A 24,408-nucleotide genomic window follows, 5' to 3' on the forward strand; every position below is an offset into this window, starting at 1 on the left:
TTATATCCACTACACATTTTTAATTCTGAAGCATTTGCTGGAAGGACTAATGCTCTACACCTTTAATGCAAGTCAAAGTAAATTAACAGTCAATCAAGGTGGGGGGAAAACACTGTAGTTGTTAATATAACTTAATGACACAAGTTTCAAGGAACAGGTTACGAGGTTACAAGTGTTATGATATTAACATTTTGTTTCTTTTCATAATTTGCATTTTTCTTTACATTTACATGTATTAATAAGAAATAGGTTGGGTGAGCTATTTTTTTTTAAACAGCAATGGCACAGCTCCTTAGCTTCAACCACAGCATACAACTTTGTGACATTGTAAAATTCTCACGGCACCGTTTGAATGAAATCAAACCAGAATAGTCGGGTACGTTATTCAGCATTGTTTGAAATTGGTTTCAACTCACACACACACATAGTTCATGATTCTAATAACAGTTCATCTGGTAATTATAGAAACAAAAATATAACTGATATTGCATAATTACAGCTGTCTTTAAACCATGTGAAATTTAGCAGAAAACTTTAACCCACAGAAAAATGTGATTCAGTGCAGGCGGTGAGCCAGAACAAGCACACCAGTAAAGATTTGAGGAAATAATGACAATCAGCTTCAAAGAATATGATATAACCACTGGGTAACTTCCACTAAAAATAAAACTGCATAAAAGCATGAAAAATAGAATACATACCATTAAAAGGACATATACAATATGGGTGAAGATCTGAGTTACATCCACTGATATGCTCAGCTCAGCATCTGACATGGCATTGCCATACCTTGCTACACATTACAACCAGTTTGAATGGTTAGATATCAACCCGACTTGTGCCATTTCCAAAAAAAAATGTATGGGAAGCAAAATGTGTCAAAATCAGATTGATGTCATAAATCCAAGTCTTATGCATGTGCGCACTGGTTAGAAAACTGAAAATGATCCTCAGAACTTCCTTAGGCATATTGCAGAGTCACACATAATGTATGAGGTCCAACAAAAGGCGAGAAAAGAATTTCACACAGGGTGTATTATCCAAATGATGTATAGACCTAAAGTTCACAAAACAGAAGTTTTGCCATGAACATTCCACAATACATAGGAAATATCCTAACAGATGAACATGTTAACACACATAAACAAACTTCTTTTTTCTTTTTTTGTGTGCAAATCCTGGGATTTACAACATTTATGTGAAGTGTTGATTTCAGAATTGAGACATGCCATACCTCCTCATTAAACTTAGTATCTAAATTTGGTTAGAAATTTCTGTTTCATTTCTTTTTGGGGTCATCAAAATTTTGTACTTCATGAAATTACATCACTTCTTTAGGGGTTGAGTGGGGGAGGGAGTTACACAAATTCTGTTGAAATAACTATTAATAAATCACCATGGCCTGTGCTATAAATTCCCACAGAAGAGCAACATGAAGTGTCGCACAATCTTTATGCCCATATCAAAGTGTGCCGCTGCAAATGTGTGTAGTCACAGCTGATAGCATTACACAGCGTAAAAAGCAGCATGCACAAACATACACATATCTCTATTTTTTAGTCCTACAGTTCTATGTCACAGAATTTCATTAACACTGAGATCAGGGCAAAGCATGATTCTGGTTAACAAACAAACAACAGGAGGCACATGTTGGGCAATATTTTTGCTTCTTGTTAAAATTCTCAAATCCTTGACAACTTTGAAATTTGTGAAAATAAAACCTTCATCATAATTGCAGTGTATAAACATATGAAGCTGCTTCTTTCTTTAATAGAAAAGTCACACACCAAATGATACTACTTTCTCATTTATTGCAGCTCTACTTTCTTGTCATGAAAGGCATCTCCTTTTTTTTCTGAATAAAGGCACGAACATCTCCTGAGGATAGTTCTACAGACAAAATACAGTTCCAGAAAATACACTGATCAGCTATCTGCTGGGGCCATATATTTCTATACTCATCACAAAAATACAATTCCACGGAAATGCAAGATAGCCCTCATATAACAAAATCTAGTCCCTCTGAATAATTGTTTTGATCATGAAAGACATCTCTCTTAGTGTGCAGCAGCCATCAAAACAATCGTCATTACCACTAAATGATATATTTTCGTTGGTCCCACACTATTCCCAATTAAAAATAAATCACTTTACAATTTCTGCACATGATCGAGTAGAAATTATTTTTATAATGCTCGAAAACTGACAAAACTATCGCCTCACACTTCAACATCAATGGAAGACACTTTACCTCATCACAGAAGGTGAAAGACGTGAAGTTTTGTCCTCAAATGGCCAAGATGCACGATTTAAGCTTAACATTGTTTTATTTCAACACAAATGACATGAAACTAAAATACTAAAAATGTCTCAAACAGTTTCCTCCCTCTAACACCTGGTTTGACTTTATTCTTTTATTGTGAAAGCCCACAAAAATCTGAGAAAACAATAAAAAAAAAACATATTACACCATGAACATAACTCACAAACAAGAGCACACAAAATTTTAGGTGAAGGTAGAAAGTCTATGGGCAAAAGTTAAAAGGCCACAGAACGCCTCTTTCCATTGAGCACATGTGGCCAATTCATCTAAATTCTTTATGAATTAATCAGTGTTCATGCAATCCTTTTCAATTCTTTTTGCCACAACATGAAAGCTGCATATGTCAAATCCTTTGATCCTACAAAATACACAAATGAACTTGACTCTCACAGTCCATGTTACTTCCATGTCATTTTCTCTACATATACAAAACATATCGTAATATGTATATTTTTACAACTTTAAACCTCAGAGAAAAGTTATTTCCCCTTCCACATTCATGTGGATGGGATGGAATATGTATGTGGCAGGTTGAAAGAAAATATATTACTTCTTGCTGTCCAAAATGAAACAATTTTCCTGGCTATTGTCACTATCACCATCATTATCAATTATCATCATCATCATCATCATCATCATCATCATCATCATCATCATCATCATCATCTTTATCATCATAAAGATGACATTAATCATCATCATTAAAGATGACATTATTTATCATCATTAAAGATGACATTATTTGAGTTTCTTTGCATTTTAATCATCATCATCATCATCATCATCATCATCATCATCATCATCATCATCATCATTGTCATCACCACCAGCATAAATATTCAACATCACCACAAGTGATATTCTTCTGCCATTAATGTGAGAGGAAGGGAGATATTTACACACAGAAGTCTAAATACAGTGATTTGGTCCATACACCTTGATTACATGGTAGATGTTAGCAAATCTTGTAAGTTCAAGCATGGAGAACACATTCATACATCACCCACTTGTTTGCATCACAGGTCTTGTCAATACCCCACTCATCATCCTGATTGACTCACATGAGTTTGTTTATAATACCCCTCATCTATATACTTTCCTAAAATGCCTCTTCAATTTGCAGCCTTTTGTGTGCTTTGAGTGTTGATTGGCACAGAAAACCCCATAGCCTTGTACACATTGTCTAAAGTCCCTGGTACAGAGAGGGTTAATATTTCTTTGCTCAATAATTCAGGTGAGGATCGACTACTCACTTGCCGGGATTACAATCAGCATTCAGTGTATGTACCTCAACTGGAAGGACAGCGTGTTTAAGCTCTGAATTTAAAGTCTTGATAATATAGAGTGCACAACATACTGTAATTTGTCATCTTTCCATGGTACTTGGAGCAGGCATCTTTGGTGTTACAAGCAAACTCTCTCTAAAAAAACCCTTCCCCCTTTTTTTTAATACAAGGTTAAATCATAGCAATATTAACCTTTAGGAGGGTTGTAAATCAAGGAGATATGCACACACCACACCTTTGTTGCTTTAAGAATGATAATATTTTGTGCTTCCAGCAAACGGGCTGATTATCAGTAATCCCAGCTCTTGTCTCATGGCTAGATGAATGATGAAAAGTCACTATATTTCACCAAGAAAAGTATACACATATTGTAGTTTCATGAAGATATTCCAACCTCATAGAGAAATCACTTTCCATGATTAGGAGTGTCCATAACAATCGGTGTGGGAATTCTCATGGTCAACTCTATCTGGGAATTCTCACTTCATTCCTTTCACTGGGCTCTTCCCAGCTAGCCATAAGGTCTTGTCTGCTGCTTTAGCAGTAATGCTGAAAGGGTCAGATTTCTGCCCAAGTAGGACATTCGCACTTTGCTCATCAGCGTTCAACCTGGCTTCAAGCAATGGCAGGTTAGCTTCAGTGGCATACGACTGCTTCCAAGTCCACGGGAGGTTTGGGACTCAAGCGAAGGGATGGAGTAGGTGGGGTTGGTGGGGGAGAAGGGTGGGAGTTCGGACGGTGGTGTTCACTTGAACTTTGGACCAGTCCTCGCCAGCCTGATCTGCTCCTCACACATGGAAAGAATCTTGTGCTTCTTCTTCAGGATGCGGGCACGCACATGGTCGTTGACGACCTCTTGCACGTGGGATGCGGGGAACCAGCCCCGGGCGTGGCTGCCCACGAGTACACCCTCGTACCAGCCTGTGGGGGGTTGGAAGGAAAGATATGGTGAAGATGGGGGAAGTGTTGAGAGAGGTTGCTAAAAAAAAAAAGGTTCTGTGACAGCTTTGGATTAAGTCTTGAGGGGTCATGAGAAGTGCTTCTGACATCTTGTAGACAATCACTGTAACAAGAAAACTATGAATCTTATCAGGAAATTGAACAATTAATAAAAATGCCAATCTTCATTCATCTTATACGAGACAAGTATGTCCAGTCATACAATGTGATATTAAAGGGTATTGCAAAATGATGCAAAAGAAATACAGTATTGTAATTATTCAGAGGCACCTTCTTCCTTGTTTAGAAATGCTCAATGCGATAGGTAAGTGCTGATGAAAAAAAAAATTGCATCAAACACCTGACAACCGGTTTGACTACCAAAAGAGTTCAAAAGAGTTCAAAATGAAACAATAAACAACAAATCTGGAAAAGGAAGCACCCCATCTCTTACTTTCTAATATGACAGGGGCTGCAGAGTGTTTTCTTTTTCCTTTTTAAAAAAAAGTTATTTTGATTTTGCTTTATTCTGATTTTGCTTTATTCTGATTTTGCTACAACACGCATTTCCCATAGACACCTGCCCGAGTATACTCGGGACTCATCCTCAATGGGTTACGGAAGAACACCTGGGCAGAACCCTCTGAGTCTTATTTTTCTATTTTATTTTATTTTTATTTTTTTGAAGAGCCAAAACTGTGCCCCCCCCCCCTTCCTGGTGCCACTGCCCTTGAATGATGCATGCTAAGAAGGCATATTCACATTGACCCAGATGTAGTAATAATACAATACCACACCAACTGAAAAAACCCACAAACAAACAAACAAACTTCCATACTGTGTAGTATTGAAATCAAAGGGAAAAAAAAGTAAACATTTCATGGCAGCATACAGGTCAATAATTGTGCTGAGTTACTCTTCAGAATCTTCTATTTCAATAACCATCATGATTTGGGGAAACAACCATAGCATATTTCTTCAGTAATCTGTACATACTCTGCATAAGATTTCAAGAACATAAACCTGTGTGAGTGTAACTTTATATCTATCATGGAGAAAATCACATAGCCTACTATGATTGTCATATATTTGGCTATTGGATTCAAACTGACCTTCAACCTTCTTGTAGACATCCACTCTGTCTGAGACTTCCAGATTCAACTCATCGCGGTCATTGGCCACGTAGTCAGTAATGCAAATCACTTGTGGGCAATCTGGACATAAAGGAGTTACAAAGTAAGAACAGATAATGGCATTATGAGGTCAAAAATATGTTTTTATCATTATTCTAAGGCTATTAAAGATATGTAAACTTCACTGCTACGTTAGCGTTTCTGGTTCAATAGCACTTATGTCTAGCTTTATACTGGTTTCATGAAAATGTAATTATTAAGAAATTCAATGAAGTATATCACTACGAATGCATCCATCTCCTGTTAACCTTTGCAATGTTTCAAATTGAACTTTGTGACTTAATCTGGTACACTCAATACTAAGGTAACAAATGTCAATCTCTGCTGGTTTGCAGGAATGAAACTAAATGTGTATATCTTACAAAATACAATCAAAACATTCCGTAGTCACTTCCCAAATCTAGCAGTCTACTCTAATGCTGCTGTGAATTTAAAGGCTGAACTGCTCAGACATTCAATTTCAGAAAATTGATAAACACAACTTCTTTCACTTACTTACACATACGTACATGCACAGTTAGCACAGTATAGCTCTAAATGCAAAGGAATTGAACATTGCTTACCCCAAGACTCATATATTCTCTCTCCATCTTCTGTCTGGCTTGGTGGACACATGGCATCCATCCATCTCTGTCTCTCACTCCTGTTGCCATGGGAGATGAAGGGGAAAATGGGTCAGGAAGAAAAAATAGCATGTTTCGGATAGAAAAACCTCATCATCAATGTCATCATCATCATCATCATCATCATCATCATCATCGTCGTCATCGTCGTCATCGTCATCATCACTCTCATCATCATCATCTTCATCGTCGTCATCGTCATCATCACAATCATCATCATCGTCATCATCATCATCATCATCATCATCATCATCATCATTATCATCATCATTACCATTGTCATCATCAACATCATTATCACTGTTGTTGTTGTCATCCCAATGTGGTATATATTTCCATGATTGGAGTGTACTCTGCAACACCACTTGCCCTCAAACTAGAGAATTTGACCCAAAAGAGTCAGCTACTTCAGATACCATTATGCAATATATTTCAATGTGCTTTTATTTTCACAAAAATTCACAAAATAAACACTGTGTCAAAAATATTGTCGTCTGTACCAGAAATGCATTGTATATTACCTTAACCCTAACTAGGCCGAGGGGTTAAGTTGACGTTTCTCGCAATGTATCGCTATCGCAAGAAGCTATCGCCGCGACATTTCATGACCTTTTTCTTTCGAGTTTCCCGCATCTTTTGACACCAAATTTGCGATGCCCGGGCACGCGGTTCCGAAGTTGCGCATAAATATGCACGTGCATGTCAGACCAAAAATTGCTCAAAAACGTGAATTCGTGTACAATTTCAATGCAAACTGTGTTTACAGGCAAATTTCATAAAAGCATGATTATTTGGGGGTTTTATGGATTAAAATCAATTAATAACATATTTTCTTGTTTGGAACAATGTCGCGGACAAATTCCATCGAAAAAACATTGAAAAACATAAAGTCGAAAAAACAGAGAAATACATAAGAAATTAAAAAAACAATAAAATACTTAGGAAATTTTTTCTGATTGTGCAATTTTTTTCGCTTACATTTGCTAAGGACACTAAAAAGAATATTTACACAAAAAATGTGCCTATTTTGAGCTTTATTTAGTGATTTATACCAAATTGTTTGATTTCATGCATCATTATGCATAAATTAGCATAATTTAGTGTAAATGATAATTTTTGAAAAAATTTACTTCATGGTACTTTAGATTACATCATAGGCAATATGTGTGCCAATTTTCGTCGCGATCGCGCGGTTGACGGCCGAGATCTGGAGGGAGGGCCTAGGAGGCCCCCCCGGCTCTATCATCTACCTAAACAGCCCGGCCTAGTTAGGGTTAAAGGTAAAATATCGCTATCTCTTCCTCTTTGAAAGAGAAAATACTAATACTGTATATCTCATTCAATTAATATGTTACTTAATCACAAATTCAACCATTCTACACATATCTACTCATCTATCTCTCTATGTATGAATAAATGTATTGTTATATGTTTCTCTCTGACAGTTTAGAGAGTTATTTTCTTCTTTTTTTTTCCAGGAAAACTTACAAAAAAAAAAACCACACTCACAAGGACTTGACGTTGAGGATAAACTCTGCTGTCTTGCGCTGGTTGTTCTGGAGTAGGTTGGCTGAGAAGATACAGTGGCAGTCCGGTGGGACGCCATCAGCCAGCTTGGAGCACATCGTTGGCTGGTCTATCGGCTGGACCTGGACCAGGTTCCTGGGACACCAGTCGATCACGTCGTACCTCTTCTGGTCTCTGTTAGTTCGTGAAAACACAACAAGCAATCACATATAACTTTCAATCTATTTATCAATATCAACTATGACTACATTGGTTATAAATTTTCTGTGCTTGAAGTCATATTTCGGGGGACCATTTTTTATTCCTTTGGTCTGTTTGGGAAGGATTGCTTTAGGAAGGAGGATGCCCCAAATTGGGTGAGGTGGAAAGAAGGTGTGACACCAAATGCTGTTAGAGTGAGGTAAATCTGGCCACCCCCTGTTTTGGCAGACATCAGACCCGAATAAAAACTGGATGATGATGACATGGAAGACTTTCAAGTACATAGACTGGACTTGAGTGCTATTACAAAAACAAGAAAATCAATGACAATGCCTGCCCACTTTCTGTTCAACATTGTATGTCTCTTGGAAACATTCTCTTTTCCTGGCCCTTGACATAGAGAGCACATAGTCAACTGTCTGGGAAGTTTCACTCTCCAAAATGATAATGTAAGAATTATTCCACTCCATCAATGACAACACATGATACTATTCAGATATTGCACTAATCATGGCTTCAGCTCATTTAGAGGAGTGAAATGAATTTGATGGGCACCATTCCCCTATATCAGTCTTCCAGAGAACCAACATTCCACTTGTCATCTGTCTATCAACTGAACAATAATCAACTAAGTATTACAGGTCATTGAGACATGCACAGGGCTTGAAAAAGTTTAAAGGGACTGTACAGTTCTGGTTGAGGTGGGGATTCATGTTTTGAACATTCCTATTAAAGTGAGATAATAAGAAACCTCTTATGAAATATAAAAGAGCATGCAATTTTAAGAAGGATTCAACGTTTTTTTGATGAAAATTGGTTTTCAAAAGGCTGAGATATCCAAAAAAGTGATAATAATAACAGGCGACAGGCCATGCCTTTTATTAAGATCTCTTTGTTTCACCTCGTTTTTGGATATCTCAGCCATTTCAAAACCGATTTTCATCATATAAACTTTTGATACCCCTTAGAATTGCATGCGCTTTGACATTTCATAGAGTGGCTTCTGAATATCTCGCAAAACGTTAAAAGCTAAATCCTCACCTCGACCAGAACTGTACACACCCTTTAATTTAGAGTGAAAGTACTAATATTTGGACAAAATCTTAAGCAGTCCATGACTTTTCCAATCTATGAATGACATTTTCAGATTGGTGTTGCCCACAGAGGATTCTATACCCACTACAGAGATGTAACAACTCTCCAGAAAGATTGCTTCTTCAATGTTAAGAAACACTACGCATAGCGTTCATTAATTAAAAAAAAACCAAAATACCCCCCCCCCCCCCAAACAGACAGAAATTAGAACAGCACACAATCTGAAATGAAACCTACCCTTTGGTTTTCTCCTTGGCTAATAGTACTTTGTCTGTGAATACAATACAATGAATGTGTTTGGCGATGGCCTTCCTCTTGCCTCCAAGAATGTTGGCCTGGGACACGATGGAGTCAACCGTGCCTCGCTTCACGATCGTTGAACTCTGTGAAATGTCCATTTTCTGCCAAGGCAATAGACACAGACAAACATATATACATAAAATATGCTGACTCAAAAATTTGAAGTCTGAACGTAAAAGGAGTGAGTATGTTATATTACAGTGTAGTTAGCTTTCTTCAATGTAATACATATCTTCTTGGTGTGAATATATGAATCAGTCTTGAGCAAAGACTAACAACTCTATGATGTCCACCACCCTCAACAATAATAATAACAACAAGAACAATAACAATCTACCCCTTTAGGCTGTGACGGGGAGGTCACACCATGGGTGCCAGCTCAATGGAAGGTTCATAGTTCAAATCCATTTTGAACTCTGCTAATGTCCATCTTGTGTCGTAAGCTCCATGGTTATTCATTAATGCAAGACCTCTAAACCAACTGATGACCTCATTTTGCCATAACAAACGTTTCCCATAGACACCTGCCCCAATTAACCAGCAGGTTAATGAGACCAAAATTTCCTCCTCTGATACTCTTGCACAAACTTTAATTTGAATGTAAAAGAAGAGTAAGGGTGCAGAGCAGTATGAAAACTCAAAGTGATGGTTCATTTGAATAACATAACCTTCAGCATATTAACAAGAATCTTTAGCACTGACAGAAGGTAGGTGAAACAGGAGCTGGCTTACAAGTGCATATAATCTAGACAGGGTCTAATTTACCTTAATTCCAGGTTTGAAGTCCAGCTGCCTGGCCAGAATAGTGACCTCTTCTATCATCTCCATCCTTTTGGCCTCATCATTACATTTCTCAGCCATCTGCAATGAGAACAGAAAAGGAATAAGTATACAAAAACTTACAGGTCAAAGGTCACAGTCAACAAGTTGGTAAGATGGTCCACATGAACAACAAAAAACAGCAGCACAACAGATGTGTGTATCATGTAAATGCTAGAAAATGAAAATATGTGGAACAATGGAAGTGAAAGATCAGACTGTACAAAACTTATGAGGCACTGCTGCAAAAAAAAAAGAAGAATGATGTAACCAACTGTTATTACATCTGCCTTTCTGCCTATTAAATTCAGACAAGCATTTAAGGCTACACCCCTCCATCTACAATACACACAAAGTTAAATATAAGGATAGATACGCCATGTTGATAAACAGAGAGACAGATAGATAGGCAGAGAGACAAGATAGATATATCTAGATAAGTAGGTATACATATACATAGATAGATAGATAGATAGATAGATAGATAGATAGATAGAGAGATAGATTCATTGATAGATAGACAGATAAAGATAAATATATATATATATAGATAGATAGATAGATAGATAGATAGATGGAAAAAATAGATAGATAGATAATAGATAGATAGATAGATAGATGGAAAGATGGATAGATAGATAGATAGATAGACTGATATAGATAGATAGATAGATAGTTAGATACTAGATAGATAGACAGATAGATAAATAGATAGACAGTAAGAGGAAAAAAAATAAGAGTGGAAGAGATCAAATTAGATAGGTACTCAGATAAAGAAAGACAGAGGGAGGGGGGTAAAAACAAGAGTGAGAGACAGAAAGGAAATATAAAAGATATCCCAGAAGACAATCTGTTGAGTCCAATTTACCCTTCTGACTTCTGTGAAGGCTTCCACTGCATACTTCATCATGTCACTTCCTTCTGGGGCTCTGGAAATCACCGCCTGTAGACCAGAGATGGAATCATGTGAAAAAGATGGAGAGATTTATTGCCTGCACTTGTGCACATTTTTGATTCTTACAGACACAGTAGTGTGGGGATACCATAGAAGGGGAAGACTGACCTGGCTCAGACAGTCCCCGTAACAGATTGTGTACTGTAAAATGAAAAATGTATGCATGCATTTTAATTTCGTGAATTTCGCGAGAGGCAAGATTTGCAAAATTCAAATGCATGCCAAAGTTCTTGTCAACACTATATGCGTTGAATGCCCATGGCAATTCGCAAACATTTCATGCGGTGAATACATCTGGCTTTACAGTTTAGCTTTATCACTAATCTCTGTGTAAGTACACACACAGAGCCGAATAACCTCGATTATGGTTGACTGTTACTGATGAGCGAACGCTTTGATGCACATATATTGTATGCACTGACCAATGCTATTCATGGTTTTGCATGTACCCTATGTGGGTAGCAAATTGGACCACTCTGGCCCATAAATTCGCCACACTAACAGGCCTTTAACAGCTAGCGTAATGTTTTGACCATCTGTCACTGAAAGTTGTGTGCCTCACATGCCATTCAATGCAAGAGTCTTTAAAAAGAAAAAATCCATTTCAACATCACAACAATGTGTTTACTCATCACAGGATAACACAGCATGAAATTAAACTTGGCAAACACAAAAAAAACGGAATGGCTTGAAAACAGAAGCTGTTATGCTTGTTTGGGTTTTTTTTTTTAACCATCTTTCATTAGCCCCTGAATCCTCATATGTATCCCTATGTTAACTTCTGAAAGTTATGGAAAACATACACAAATTCATCTCTGAAAACTCTGATCCAAGATGGCAAATATAAAGAGACAGAAATGCAGGAATATAACTTGACAAGCATGGCAAGACAAATGGATGGATTTCTCCAATTTCATAACAGCTACCAAATCTCAAAACATAATGACAGCTGCAGAGAATTTCAAGGGTCTCAAAGATATCCTGTATCATGGACTCTGCGGATGTACTGTGGATGAAATGGACCCTACAAAATTATGCATAGTGTGTGTGTTTGTGTGTGTGTGTGTGTGTGTGTGTGTGTGTGTGTGTGTGTGTGTGTGTGTTCATCCTTTAGTCTTACCTCAAGGAGTAGAGGAAGCCTGGTGATTCGTTGGAAGGGCAGCATAAGGAATGAGAGAAGGTCCAGTGAGCAGCACTCTGCATAGGATTCTAGATCTCTGATAGCTGACGTCACAGGGATGTTGTTCCTTTGAAGAGAAGATAGAATTATGTACATGTATATAGTCATTTGTGGAACCATTTTGATATTGGCTTGAGTACAACAGTCTTCAGTGTGGCCCTACCATGATTCATTTTCTCTCAATTCACCATCGTCATCATTATTACCATCTTCATCACCATTTACTCTTTGGTAACTTTCGGGGTTGGACAGGAGTGATTATCAAGCCTCCTTTTTACCCATTTATCTTGTCTTATCTTTAAACCCATTGATGCAGGCATGCCAATGCCCATTTTCTGTTTTCTTTTTCAAACATTCTTTGTAACTTCTTATTCTTATTATACATTTTTACTTCTTTCATAGTGAGTCAATAGCATGGAACTCAACTGAGATTACAAGAAAATCAGAGTCTGACTGAAAACGCTTAAAGTAAATTAGTGTAGAATGCATTGCTAGAAGTATTAATTCATAGTGATATGGTATTAATCAAATACACCATGACACATCAAAGAAGTACCACACAAGACAACATTTCAACAGTGGAGGTACAAGCCTGATCTCCTACTTTCCAAGTGCAACCAAAACTTACTGTCAGGCAGGTTAAGTGACGGTAAGTACTTGCATGTTAAAAGTGTTCAGCCCTTGCCCTACCCAGCATTGCCAGTCAGGTGAGCGGGAGAAATGTTTTTTTTTCTTGTAATGCTGTTTAAAATGCTCTCAGATATACGGCTGCCATTTACAACAACCACATCTTATACATCCTTTAATACATACCGTACTGAAAGGCATCTTGTATGTGGAAGGCGACAAAGGCAGTACGGTGTGCACCACCAATGACACCTCATACAGGTCAATGACTAAATATAAGATGCTCAAATACATACAGAGAAGCACACAGAGGGCCTGCATATACTCACTTGAACTGGTCCAGGGCCCGGACCTGGTACTGATTGTTGGCGCAGTAGGTGACAAAGCCCTGCTCAAAGCGCTGGTCCCTCAGGTGGTTGAGAAGGATGCGGCAGACGTCGCTAAGGAGGATGCTCTCCTGCTGGTGCTGCTCCAACTCCAGGAGGAGTCTGGAAGAAGATATGTCATAAGGGAGAATAAGAAAATACATCACAAAGGAGTAGAAGAAGACAAAAAAATATATCACCAAGGAGCAGAAGAAGAAACATCATCAAAAAGTGAAAGAACTAACCATAATCACAGGAAGAATGGGCCATAATGATTAATGTTTGTGCTCTCATTTCCCCAACTTTCTATGACTCTTAGATGAAGGGTACATTGACTCTCCTAATTTCAAAAGCCAACTAAATTTTTCTTAACTCTGTTGAATTGCAGTGCACTACAAATATGCTTTCATGGACAAGTGTGGTCCAGAAAGGGACCTAGACATTCAGCGGTTCACCTAAAGCAATTGGGTCCTCGACAAGGTTATGGACCGAACATATTGTATGAACATTAAATAAATAGGCACTTTTTGGGACTACAGTCTAAAAAGATTGCATAAACATGACGTGCTGCACACCAATAAAGCTACAGCCTTTCACCATGCAGCCTTCAAGACAACAAATGCTTTGTCAGAGAAGCATACATTTCATTTTACATTTATGTCAAACATATTAATAAGCAAATGACTTCTGTTGTCTGCTCAAGTTTAAGAATTATATCCTTATTTTCCAGTCCTTTACTCTAGATGAGTTTTCCACTGTTCCCACCACTCAAGCTAACCATGGCATCAACATCCATCTCTTTTATACTGTCACTAAAAGGTACCATCACCATTAGCTACCACAACCATGGTCATCCTTACTGCCACCATGCAAGTCATGATACTTATCATCATTAGCATCATCATCATCATCCCCACCAACGTCATCATCATTATCATCATCACTGTCACCATCACTACCATCATTATCAACATTACCGTCATGATCATCACTACCAATATTACCCTCACTATCTTCATCACCATCCCCATTACTGTAAACATCATCACCATCACCATCATTATCATCATCATTATCACCATTATCATCATCATTATCATCATCATCACCATCATTGTCATCATCTTCCCCAAGAAACATAACAACCCTGCTCTCATCCTGTTTAGGATCACTATCACCACAAGCATCACCAGTCGTCATCCCAAGCCATATTTCAGTGGTTACCTTTCACTGATATCTCTGATAGCTCTGATGTTGGAGAAGAGAGAGTGGTGCTCAGGTCTCTTGAGTAGCCCATTGGGAGGACATAGCACAGGGGCCTCGACAAAGTGTTGGACCACCAGATTTAGGCTCCTCAGGTAGGATGCTTCAGAGGTGATGATTTCAAACAGTGCCTGCACAAAATGAGAAATACATACAAATTAGAGACATAAAGAAGAAAAAAAAATGTGCCATTACTCTTTCTACCTCTACTGTGAACATACCGAGTACACACAGATATCTCAATTAACACGTTAACATATATCTCTCTGTCTATCTACATGTGGATCTGTTGTATACACTTATGTTCCACAGCTAACATTTAACTTGACTACCTGTACCTCCCACCCTGTACCTGTCATGTGAATGTCTTACGACAAATATATCTCTTCTATTATGCCTCCATCTGTTTGTGGATCTATCTACCTATTTATCCATCTATCCATATTTCCAAATAAGTGTTCACCTACCTATCCACCTTAAAATCATCCATTTAAAAGTCTCTCCTTCTATTCATCTTTCTATGTATCAAAAGTATCTAATCTATGTCTCTATCTATCAATCAATATCTATCTATCTATCTATCTATCTATCTATCTATCTATCTATCTATCTATCTATCTAATATATCCCTATCTATCTATCTATCTATCCAAGTATCTACCTATCTCTCTACATATCTATCTATCTCTATTTCTACGTCCCACTGTTGATATATTTCTTCATCCATCTCTCCTCTCCTCTCCTTACCTCCTGCATCTTCTTCTCCTCCTGAGTAAGGTTTCCCAATAGCCCACTGCTGACAACCTCTGGTAGCTCACACCAGTAGGACCGGAAAGCCTTGCTACCCTCCCTCACCGGTCCATCCCTGGGAGGGGGCAGGTAGTAGTCATCATCGCTGAACTCATCGTCGTCATCGAAGTCGCTGTAGGTGTCATCTGAGCATTGATAGGGAGGATAATGAAACAGGATAAAAGTGATGATGATAATGATGATGATGATGATGATGAATAATCAGCATTTATATAGTGCCATTTATATGTAGAAACATTCGAAGGCCCCCGGCTCCCACAATGTGTCACACATCATTCACAAAGTTGGTGGAAAAGATAGGTCTTCAGTTCAGACATGAAGGTATTGAGGTGGCTGGTATACTGCTACTGAAATGTGCCTCTCCCTATTACCAATTCTTTCCATTGTATCAAAGCCACTGTTCAATTTTTCTTCATCATCATCATCATTAAAACCATTCTCATCATCACAGTCACGACAAATATCAAATGCATAATCACATTTACCATCCTCACTGTGGTCAACTTTACCACCAGAATCTTTGCTGTCAGAATCATATCAGCATAAGAAATGTCTGGATTCTGAACAGACATAAAGATCCACATTGAATTCTTTGTGACTGTACAATCACAGTGCATCCATTATAACATGGGACAAGATAAAGTAGAAAAGATACTCTGGATCACATTGTATGGGTCACAACACCAGAAATTTTCCTGCTTTTTGTTGTTTGTTTACTTTTATTTTTTTTCTTCTTGTGGGTGGGGGTGGGTATTAAGGGGGACTGATTGATGAAGATCAAATCTTTATTCTTGGGTATCTCATTCAAAGGGACACAACATTTGCGCCTGTGACAATTGCTCTGGTCTTATTCTCTGAGGACTTTGGGTTAGGTTAGGGTTGTAATGAGTTTTAGATTTAGTTCGATGTGAGAATTATGATTAGGGTTAGGGTTATGTTTGTGGGTAGAACTTATGTTTGGCTTTAATAGTGTGCAGATATTTCATGGGAGCGATTGTCACAGGAGAAAATGTCATGGAACCCACTCAAAGTCCTTTCTTTTTTTCCTCTCTCTTCTAGAGCCATTATGTGGCCTCACTCTTGCCTTTCCTGTACCATTTCCTCACATTATGCCCATCCACTGCCTTTGATTTGGGCCGGCAGCTGTTACAGCACCGGAGGTAAACTGTACCATCAATGTTAATCCCACAGATTTAGCATGAATGTGTCATGCAAGGTAGCAGGTTTGGGATGTGACACATCACAGTTTAGCTCACCCCCCCCCCCCCCCCCAAAAAAAAAAAAAAAAAAAGAAAGAAAAGAAAGAAAGAAAGAAAGAAAGAAAGGTGAAAATATTGCAGCATTACTTCATGTTGGCATGGGTAATGCCAAAAATTAGATTCCAGTGACTAATAAAAACTTCCCACTCCTACATTAACATGATTGATGTACATGTAAAAATGTTCATAATTTTATATTTAATTGGACATCTTAACTTTCTGAGAAAGATCTTTTCAGCTTTAGTTGTTGTTATCTAGCTCATTTGCTTCAAAGTCATGTGGGGAAAAATAGTTCTATTGACAGTCACACTGATCCCCCTATCCCTGAGATAACCTCATAGGCTAATTATCGCTGAATAAAAATCTTCACAATGGAGGACTACTTAAGAGAGACAGCACTGCCTCACTGACGTTGTAATGTGATTGTGTAAGGTATCACTGTCACTGCTGCATGAAAACATGGTAAACTGAGTCTGAAAATTCCACAACATCCCTTTTATGAATTCTACTGACATTTTACAAAAATTTCATTTTCTATATTAAAGTGAACTTTTATGTGACTGAAGTTTCCTTCCATGGTTGTATTAATACTTCATGTGCCATGTTCACATGCTTGACTCAGTCGACGGCTTAACAATGTCGCATATTTTGTTTGCAATATGCCACAGTAAACCAAAAGCATCATGGTATAGCCATACACCATGAAGCTTTATCATACAATCTACATCACAGCAAAGCTCATAATTTTCTCAACAACTGTGCTGTACTGCATTTCTAGCATAGATGCTTCTACAAAAATGTTCAAGTCTTTGAAAACCTGCCATGAGCGTTCATGTGTTAGTGGTAAAAAATAATGTGGCTTACAAAAAGTAGCATTGACATCTCTGTGGGTGAGTTGACGTCAGTGCTCGGCACCGAGCAGGGAATAGGGCTAATTCATGTCAAGGCGAGGAATTCTTGTACTTCCTTTTCCCTCGAGAACATGGAATATGCTGTTTTAGAGGTCGTGACAGCAAAAATATTGGCCACAGGAGCCGTCTGCGATCATCGGCGGAGGACACCAGCCAGTGTGTGCCCTTTCCAATCCCACTTATGTCTTTGAATTACTCAAGATGGGCAGTCATGGCCTCTGAAGTTTATTTTTGGCATTCAAAACTGAAAAGTTGCACATAGGAGGTGTAGCACGCTGTGGAGACATGTTGACAGCAATGCACTATTTGTTTTTACAGCTAAACTAGAGGAAGTGATTCTAGCAACTTTCATCAACTGTGAAAGAACAAAACTAAACTATGACATAGATGTGTCTGTGGGGGATGTTTGCCCTGTGTACTTGTTTTGTAACCAGAAGGGCAAAAGAACTGCCTATATAGATATCATATCACATTGAAAGGATTTGGGGATGAAATGCAACTTTATAGTTTGCATATGAAAATGCAATCCTAACAGGTCAAGGAATAACAGCTACCTTATCCTTGTAACAAGTGGAAAAATTTCCACTCAGAACATCTGAGTTCAAGAGACACACACACTAACATACACAAGGACATACAGACACACACACCTACAACCCATTGCATTTGTAACGTAAACAGAAGCAAACAAATCAATGATGATTGAATGAATTCTTTCCCCCTCAGGACACCCTTTTTTTCTAAATTGTGGTGCTCAGTGTATTGCAACATCCACAATGCATGTACTCAACTTATGCAGATGATATGTACACCTTTACGACAACACCAATTAACCCAACCCTCTTCAGAAGACGTAATAACATTTGGACAGAGTTCAAGAATGACATGCTCACGACAAAGCACACTCACAAACCAGTTAGGAGGAGCACATTATACAAATGATGCACAGGTCTGAGTGCGTCAGTTGGAATTGTGTGCATATGGTAACTATGGAATGGTTTAGGCTAAATTCCATCGTTACCGCATGCACACTATTCCGACTGAAGCACGAAAAGACATGTGTGTCATCTCTGTTATAGAATGGGGACAATTTTCTGGCCAAAACTCCATTTTTTGATCATGTTACGCAATGGCAAATTTACAAGATGCATTTCCTTTTGGCTTGCCATAAACAAAAGCCCGAAAATCATGCATCTAGCACAATGCTTCAAAACCATGCATCCAGTAATTACTGGATGCATGGCAAAAGTACTGGATGCATGATTTTTCAGCCAATAGGCATCTCGTACTGAGTGTGCGAACGCTTGCTTAGTGCACATACTCTTGCCACAAGTGTGCGATAACATGTTTACCACTGTGAGGCAGCATGTGACCAGTAGAACATCCACACACAGTTTTCAACCAATGAGATCGCAGGATTCTTGCTACCCATTCTATAAAACTCAATGCCTAATTGTTCTAATTCCAATTGAAACCAGGCACACAGAAACCTCAGCAACAGGTTGTACGCACTTTAGTCTGGTGAAAAAGGCTAATCCCTGATGGCAAGCTGTGTTTTTAGTCGATACAGCCCAAATCTAATTGCTCCGAATGAAGAAGTGATGAATAATCACCACAAACTATATATAGGCCAGAATGTTTCCATGCGTAAACACCATGTGAGTCTGATGGTCTTTTATCTTGAGTGGAAAAAAAAAATACTATCCAGTGGAAGGTTTTTGACGGAGGTCATTATCACGCAGCCACATTTGCCTTTAGACCAGGCATGAAATCTATGACTAATAAAATAATGAAACTTTTAGGTGCTAACATTTTGAGTCCCATGATTAAAAGGTGTTAATCATTTCCCAACAATAAAACACTGGCAGAGCGAACTAGATAACATGCAATGCAGAACAGCAATTATCAGCACCAAACACACATGTACATGTATTCGCCATCACACATTCAAATAACAGATAATTTATCTTAAATAATGCAAGCATTATACCACAGAAGGAAATGACAGAAGAAGATCATAGTTCATCATGCAATAAGCTATCCACAGAGTCTGAAAATACATCATACAATGACTACACATGAAAGTACACGGCTGAAAGTGCCAACTGCAGCCGAAGTTCAGTAACCTTTGACCAATGACCTTGCGGAAATTGTACCAAATCCAATCCTAACATCTGTACCTCATGTGGCATAAATGGCTGGGTGTTATGAAAATCCACTGAACATGTTTTTCTTATATCATGATAACATGATCTGGATGGGATGGACAGCTGGACGGTTGGACAAATTGTAAAAACACCCTGATCATGGAACTGTTACAAATGACCTATATGACTAAATATTGAAAGTGCAAGCATCTATTAGAAATTAAAATATTGCTGTCGCATTCTAGTCTTTACATACTGATGCTGAAATTTGACCAAATGTGATGAAATATGAGTCATGACGAGAGATGCCTAGCAGTAATCAAGATTCTCATCACATAGCACTGATGCCACAGGGACATTCTAGAACAGAAGTGGCTGCCACATTCATCAAATATATATATGTGATTTCAAAGTTTAAAAGAAACTGAGAACACAGTCTGAAATATTGTTGCAATAATTCATTCAAATAATTCATTGAAATAATGCAAGAAATTGACTGGAATGTAATAAGAGTGCCCCTACTGGTGTTGGGAGGATGCAATTTCACGATTACAAAATGATTCAGTGTCTAACAACATGACAATTCATCTGTGCATGTGACTTCCATTAAAAAAATTGAAAAAATTTTGAACATGTCATGATAGAAACATATCAGTTCTTTCGGCGCTTAATAAAAGATAGTATTCCATGACTTTATAACATATTTATTTTCTAGCTCATTAAAAAAAAAAAGAATATGGTGAGGATTCCCTCAAACTGCTCTCTATTAAAGAATGATTAATTTTCAACATATGAACTCTTTCTTACCGAGGGACTCATCCCCAAAGGCCTGGTTGTCGATCTCTGATTGAGACTGGTAGATGGGATCCTCCATCTCGGTGGAATGGTAATGCGGGTCCCCCATTTCCGTCGACTGGTAGGTCGGGTCTTCCATTCCTGTTTCGTCCAGGCCAACATCCGCTGACTGGTGCGAGGACTGTGTTTCCATGCTGCTCCCATGAGTGCGGTTACGGTCAATTTCCCCCAGGAGGTCATCCACCGAATGCATCGATGACGATCCCTCCTCATTGCCCGAGGAGCCGTACGTCGGGTCTTCCATCTCGTCGATGCCATCGCTGCTGGTGTTCACCGCCGGCGGCGCACCGTTCCCGATCCCGACGGCGCTGTTTCCGCTGCAGGTACGACTACTGTCCATAATCTTGTGGCTGTCACCGGAGCGGATGTTGTTGTTCAGCACGAAGCTATTGTCCATCGCGTTGGTCGTGCCGGAATCGGAATGGTTCAACTTGGAGAAGAGTTCCTTCTGCAGCGAGAGTCTAATCTCGGTATCGGAGAGCTTGGGCGTTCTCATGAGTGGGGGCGCACTGCTTGTTGAAATATTCGACGTATTCAGTGAGTCTGATATGTTCAGGCGGTTTGATCCCTTAGAGGTGTTCACAGCATTTCTCTCCGGGAGTGGGGGAGGGGCATTTGGTTTTCGAAGCGGTCTGTTTTCCAAGGGGTGGTTTGGAGGGAGAGGGGGAGGGTTGTTCATGTTTTTCAGGTGTGTCCTGGCAGGGAGTGGGGGCTTTTTGCTACGCCTCAAGGTTCGTGGTCTCAGGATTACGTCTGAGTCTCGCTTCCGTAGGTCAGCCTGGTAGATTTGGAAGAGAGGTTCTAGGAAGGAAATGGGAGATGAAATTTAGGCATTGGTAGTACAAACTGACCTCATTTCCACTTTCATTTTCTCTATAAGGATGGAAAACTATCCAAACAAGGCCTGGTTAAGATGGACCATAGATTACATATTGCAGCAAATGAGGCAATTAAGAAACCAACACATACAAGAACATCATGCACTTTTATAGTATTCTGTAATCACTTGTCAACAGATTCAGTACTCAAAACCAAAGTTCTCCTCAACTTGTTTTTGATATAAACAAAAATGATTTAAAATCTTGCCACAAATCATTATAATTCTGCTGAAATACCTATCATGGACAATACACTCTTTGAAATGTCTCAAAAAGAATATATTTTCTTTCATATTTTTTTAAATGGTATCTTCAGTTCCTCTAAACATATCTGACCTTTGAGAGTATAATTTCCCTACGTGACTGTTCAGTTTTATGTGGAATACTCCTCTCACCTTTTGCAACAAATCGTGAAGGTTTCCTCATCATTCCTGGTGATGGGGAGAGAGCCTGTACAAAGACAAGAAATAAAGACAAGATACAAAATGAATAAGAGTTCATCTTATTCGATTGGTGTTTGTAGTAGAAGGGCTAGTTTGATAACAAACCAGTATCTTTTGTGGATATGATGCCCATCTAGCAATAAGGATGTTGTGGGGTCAAATCCCACCTGAGTATGTATGTCCATGATTATCATCATGGCTACTACCAAAAAAAAACCAAAAAAACCCCCCCAAAACCCTTAATAATCAGTGTTTATTTATGCCGAGGATGGGAAATCCTTGATCAGTAGCAATAAAAACCAGCCTTGTGTGTCAAGATGACAAATCATACAGATTACAACTTGTCACAGACCAAATTACTACTACTTCAAATTGAATGCATTATCACTGTACTTCATAACATGCTTTAATCATTGAAAAGTCTATCTAAAAGCTTGCTGAATTTGCCTGACATATCAAATTAATGTATGCACACTGACTTCCAAGTGTTGACACATGATTCATCAGTAGAGATGGGTTGCATTGAATGTCTTATACCAGGTTCTCAGCAAGAGGCATGCATTCATCTGAATACAAATATTAATTGGCCTGTCAGAAAGAGTTTTGTTTGTTTGTTTGTTTATTTCCATCTGAGAAGATGGCTTGATAGCCCACATTCAGCTATGCTTAGCTGGTCTTCCATGGGGTCCAGTTGGATGTGAGGTGGGACCACTTCACTGGGTTAAACACCCTGCTCTTTGCGATAAATGAATGAAGCGGGATCTTTAACGTGCATGAGTTGTGACTCTCTCATACACGGGACCTCCATTTTATGTCCTATCCGAGGGACAGAGTGTTTTGCCTCTTGCTAGTGGGGACGGTACGATCACACACAACATTGGTCAGTCCAGACTCGGGTTCGTACCCGAGTCCTTAGGATCGTGAGGCAGACGCGCTACCGACTGAGCCAACTGACAATCACATATCAGGACACATTAAACACAGGCCAATCTCCAGATGACTCACATTTTCCTGCAGTTTGATTGGAATCCTCTCAGGAATCGGGGGCGGGGTGTCCTCAGCTGGCTTCTCGGTGCTAATCTCCACCACGGGCGGTGGGGCCGCCGCCTTCTTCAGCAGACGATGGCCGTTGCTGTGGGCCTCCGGGCTGGTCGGCCGATCACATGACCTGAAGTGTGGGCATGTCCATGAGAAGATTATCTTTTATACTGGTTTACATTCGATACACACACACACATCAGATGTACACTGATGAATAAAATGATTTCTTTCTTTGTGTACAGACAATTTCTACACAAGAGAATGAGAAACATTCACTACTTCTACTAAGGAACATACATGATGTCTTCTACTATTTCTACTTTATTCCTTCATTCTGCAGTGTAGTTCATATTTGATATATATTTTTTCTCAATGTATGAACAAGCTGTCATGGTTTTAACCTGTTGGGAATGGACTGATTTCGCTATAACATCCATTTTCCAAAGACATCTGTCTAAATATTCTCAGGACTCGTCTTCAACAGGTTAATGATATACATGTATACACATGTGCAGGGCCATCACCTTCATATGCTACAATGTATACATTGTACAATTGTATGTAATTCTTTGGCTTTGTCAGACAAGTGACTATTCAATCAGGGCCAGTCATTCTGTATTGCCATCAGCATCCTAAAATCAGTAAAAGAAAAAAAAAATGAATTCCACTTGTAAATGACCAAAGGTAATTAATATCCACAGTCCTGTTCAGAACACTTACTATAGAACAGTGTGCATATTACAATACATATGTTCAAAATACAAAGTGAAGAGTTTGTTCGCAAAAACCGATAAGTCCATTTTTGAAGATTTTGAAGTTCAATCTCTGTCATAAAATACAAAATAATACCTTTTAAATGATATATTGGTCACTACATATAAAGGTATATTTTTGAAGTTATGGTCAAAAGAAGCAACAATTTTCTTATTATTCTCTGTGTTTTTCTTGACCTTTAATCGCAAATATCTCCATTTGGCAAATATGGACTTATCGGTTTTTGCAAACAAACTCTTCAAGTTTTATCTCTTCACTGCATGCTGCTTAAAGGTACAACACTTTTTGGACAGAAGGTTTATTGTTATAATTTTTTTTTTATATGCTATATTTCACATAACCAGCTATCTTACCAGTCTAGTGTATACAACATTGTATTTCAGTTGAAACTGTAAACTCAGGAAAATTTGGAAAATGCTCTAATCACAAAATTGATGATTGGTTATCTATAATGCTTTTGTTTAGATGATTTACAAATAGAGGATAGTAGACAGAGAAATGGGAAAAAAAGTAGAAAAAAAGACATAATTATCTGGGATTTAAATTGCAATGCCACTTTATTCTAACACTGACTTTAAAAACAAACAAACAAGC

The 24,408-nt window shown here is 38.5% G+C and overlaps 1 protein-coding gene across 1 annotated transcript in view; it reads right to left on the reverse strand.

Moving 5' to 3' along the window:
• Nucleotides 1–4,349: 4,349 nt before the first annotated feature.
• The window catches only part of LOC139735882 (uncharacterized), a 121,639-nt gene continuing 101,580 nt past the window's right edge, over nucleotides 4,350–24,408 (reverse strand). The window contains exons 8-21 of the mRNA XM_071646634.1: nucleotides 23,005–23,167; nucleotides 21,952–22,006; nucleotides 20,631–21,479; nucleotides 15,444–15,631; nucleotides 14,658–14,827; nucleotides 13,398–13,556; nucleotides 12,382–12,508; nucleotides 11,175–11,249; nucleotides 10,253–10,348; nucleotides 9,425–9,588; nucleotides 7,874–8,065; nucleotides 6,305–6,384; nucleotides 5,661–5,762; nucleotides 4,350–4,530 (exon numbers count right to left, since the gene is read on the reverse strand). Of these exons, the coding sequence (XP_071502735.1) occupies nucleotides 4,355–4,530; nucleotides 5,661–5,762; nucleotides 6,305–6,384; nucleotides 7,874–8,065; nucleotides 9,425–9,588; nucleotides 10,253–10,348; nucleotides 11,175–11,249; nucleotides 12,382–12,508; nucleotides 13,398–13,556; nucleotides 14,658–14,827; nucleotides 15,444–15,631; nucleotides 20,631–21,479; nucleotides 21,952–22,006; nucleotides 23,005–23,167 (2,596 nt within the window). The 3' untranslated portion in view covers nucleotides 4,350–4,354. The remainder of the gene's footprint in view (nucleotides 4,531–5,660; nucleotides 5,763–6,304; nucleotides 6,385–7,873; nucleotides 8,066–9,424; nucleotides 9,589–10,252; nucleotides 10,349–11,174; nucleotides 11,250–12,381; nucleotides 12,509–13,397; nucleotides 13,557–14,657; nucleotides 14,828–15,443; nucleotides 15,632–20,630; nucleotides 21,480–21,951; nucleotides 22,007–23,004; nucleotides 23,168–24,408) is intronic.

The sequence above is a fragment of the Diadema antillarum genome, unplaced genomic scaffold, assembly GCF_040938485.1.
Source record: "Diadema antillarum isolate AM-2024a unplaced genomic scaffold, OU_Dant_1.0 seq00000604_RagTag, whole genome shotgun sequence".
Lineage (NCBI taxonomy): Eukaryota > Metazoa > Echinodermata > Echinoidea > Diadematoida > Diadematidae > Diadema > Diadema antillarum.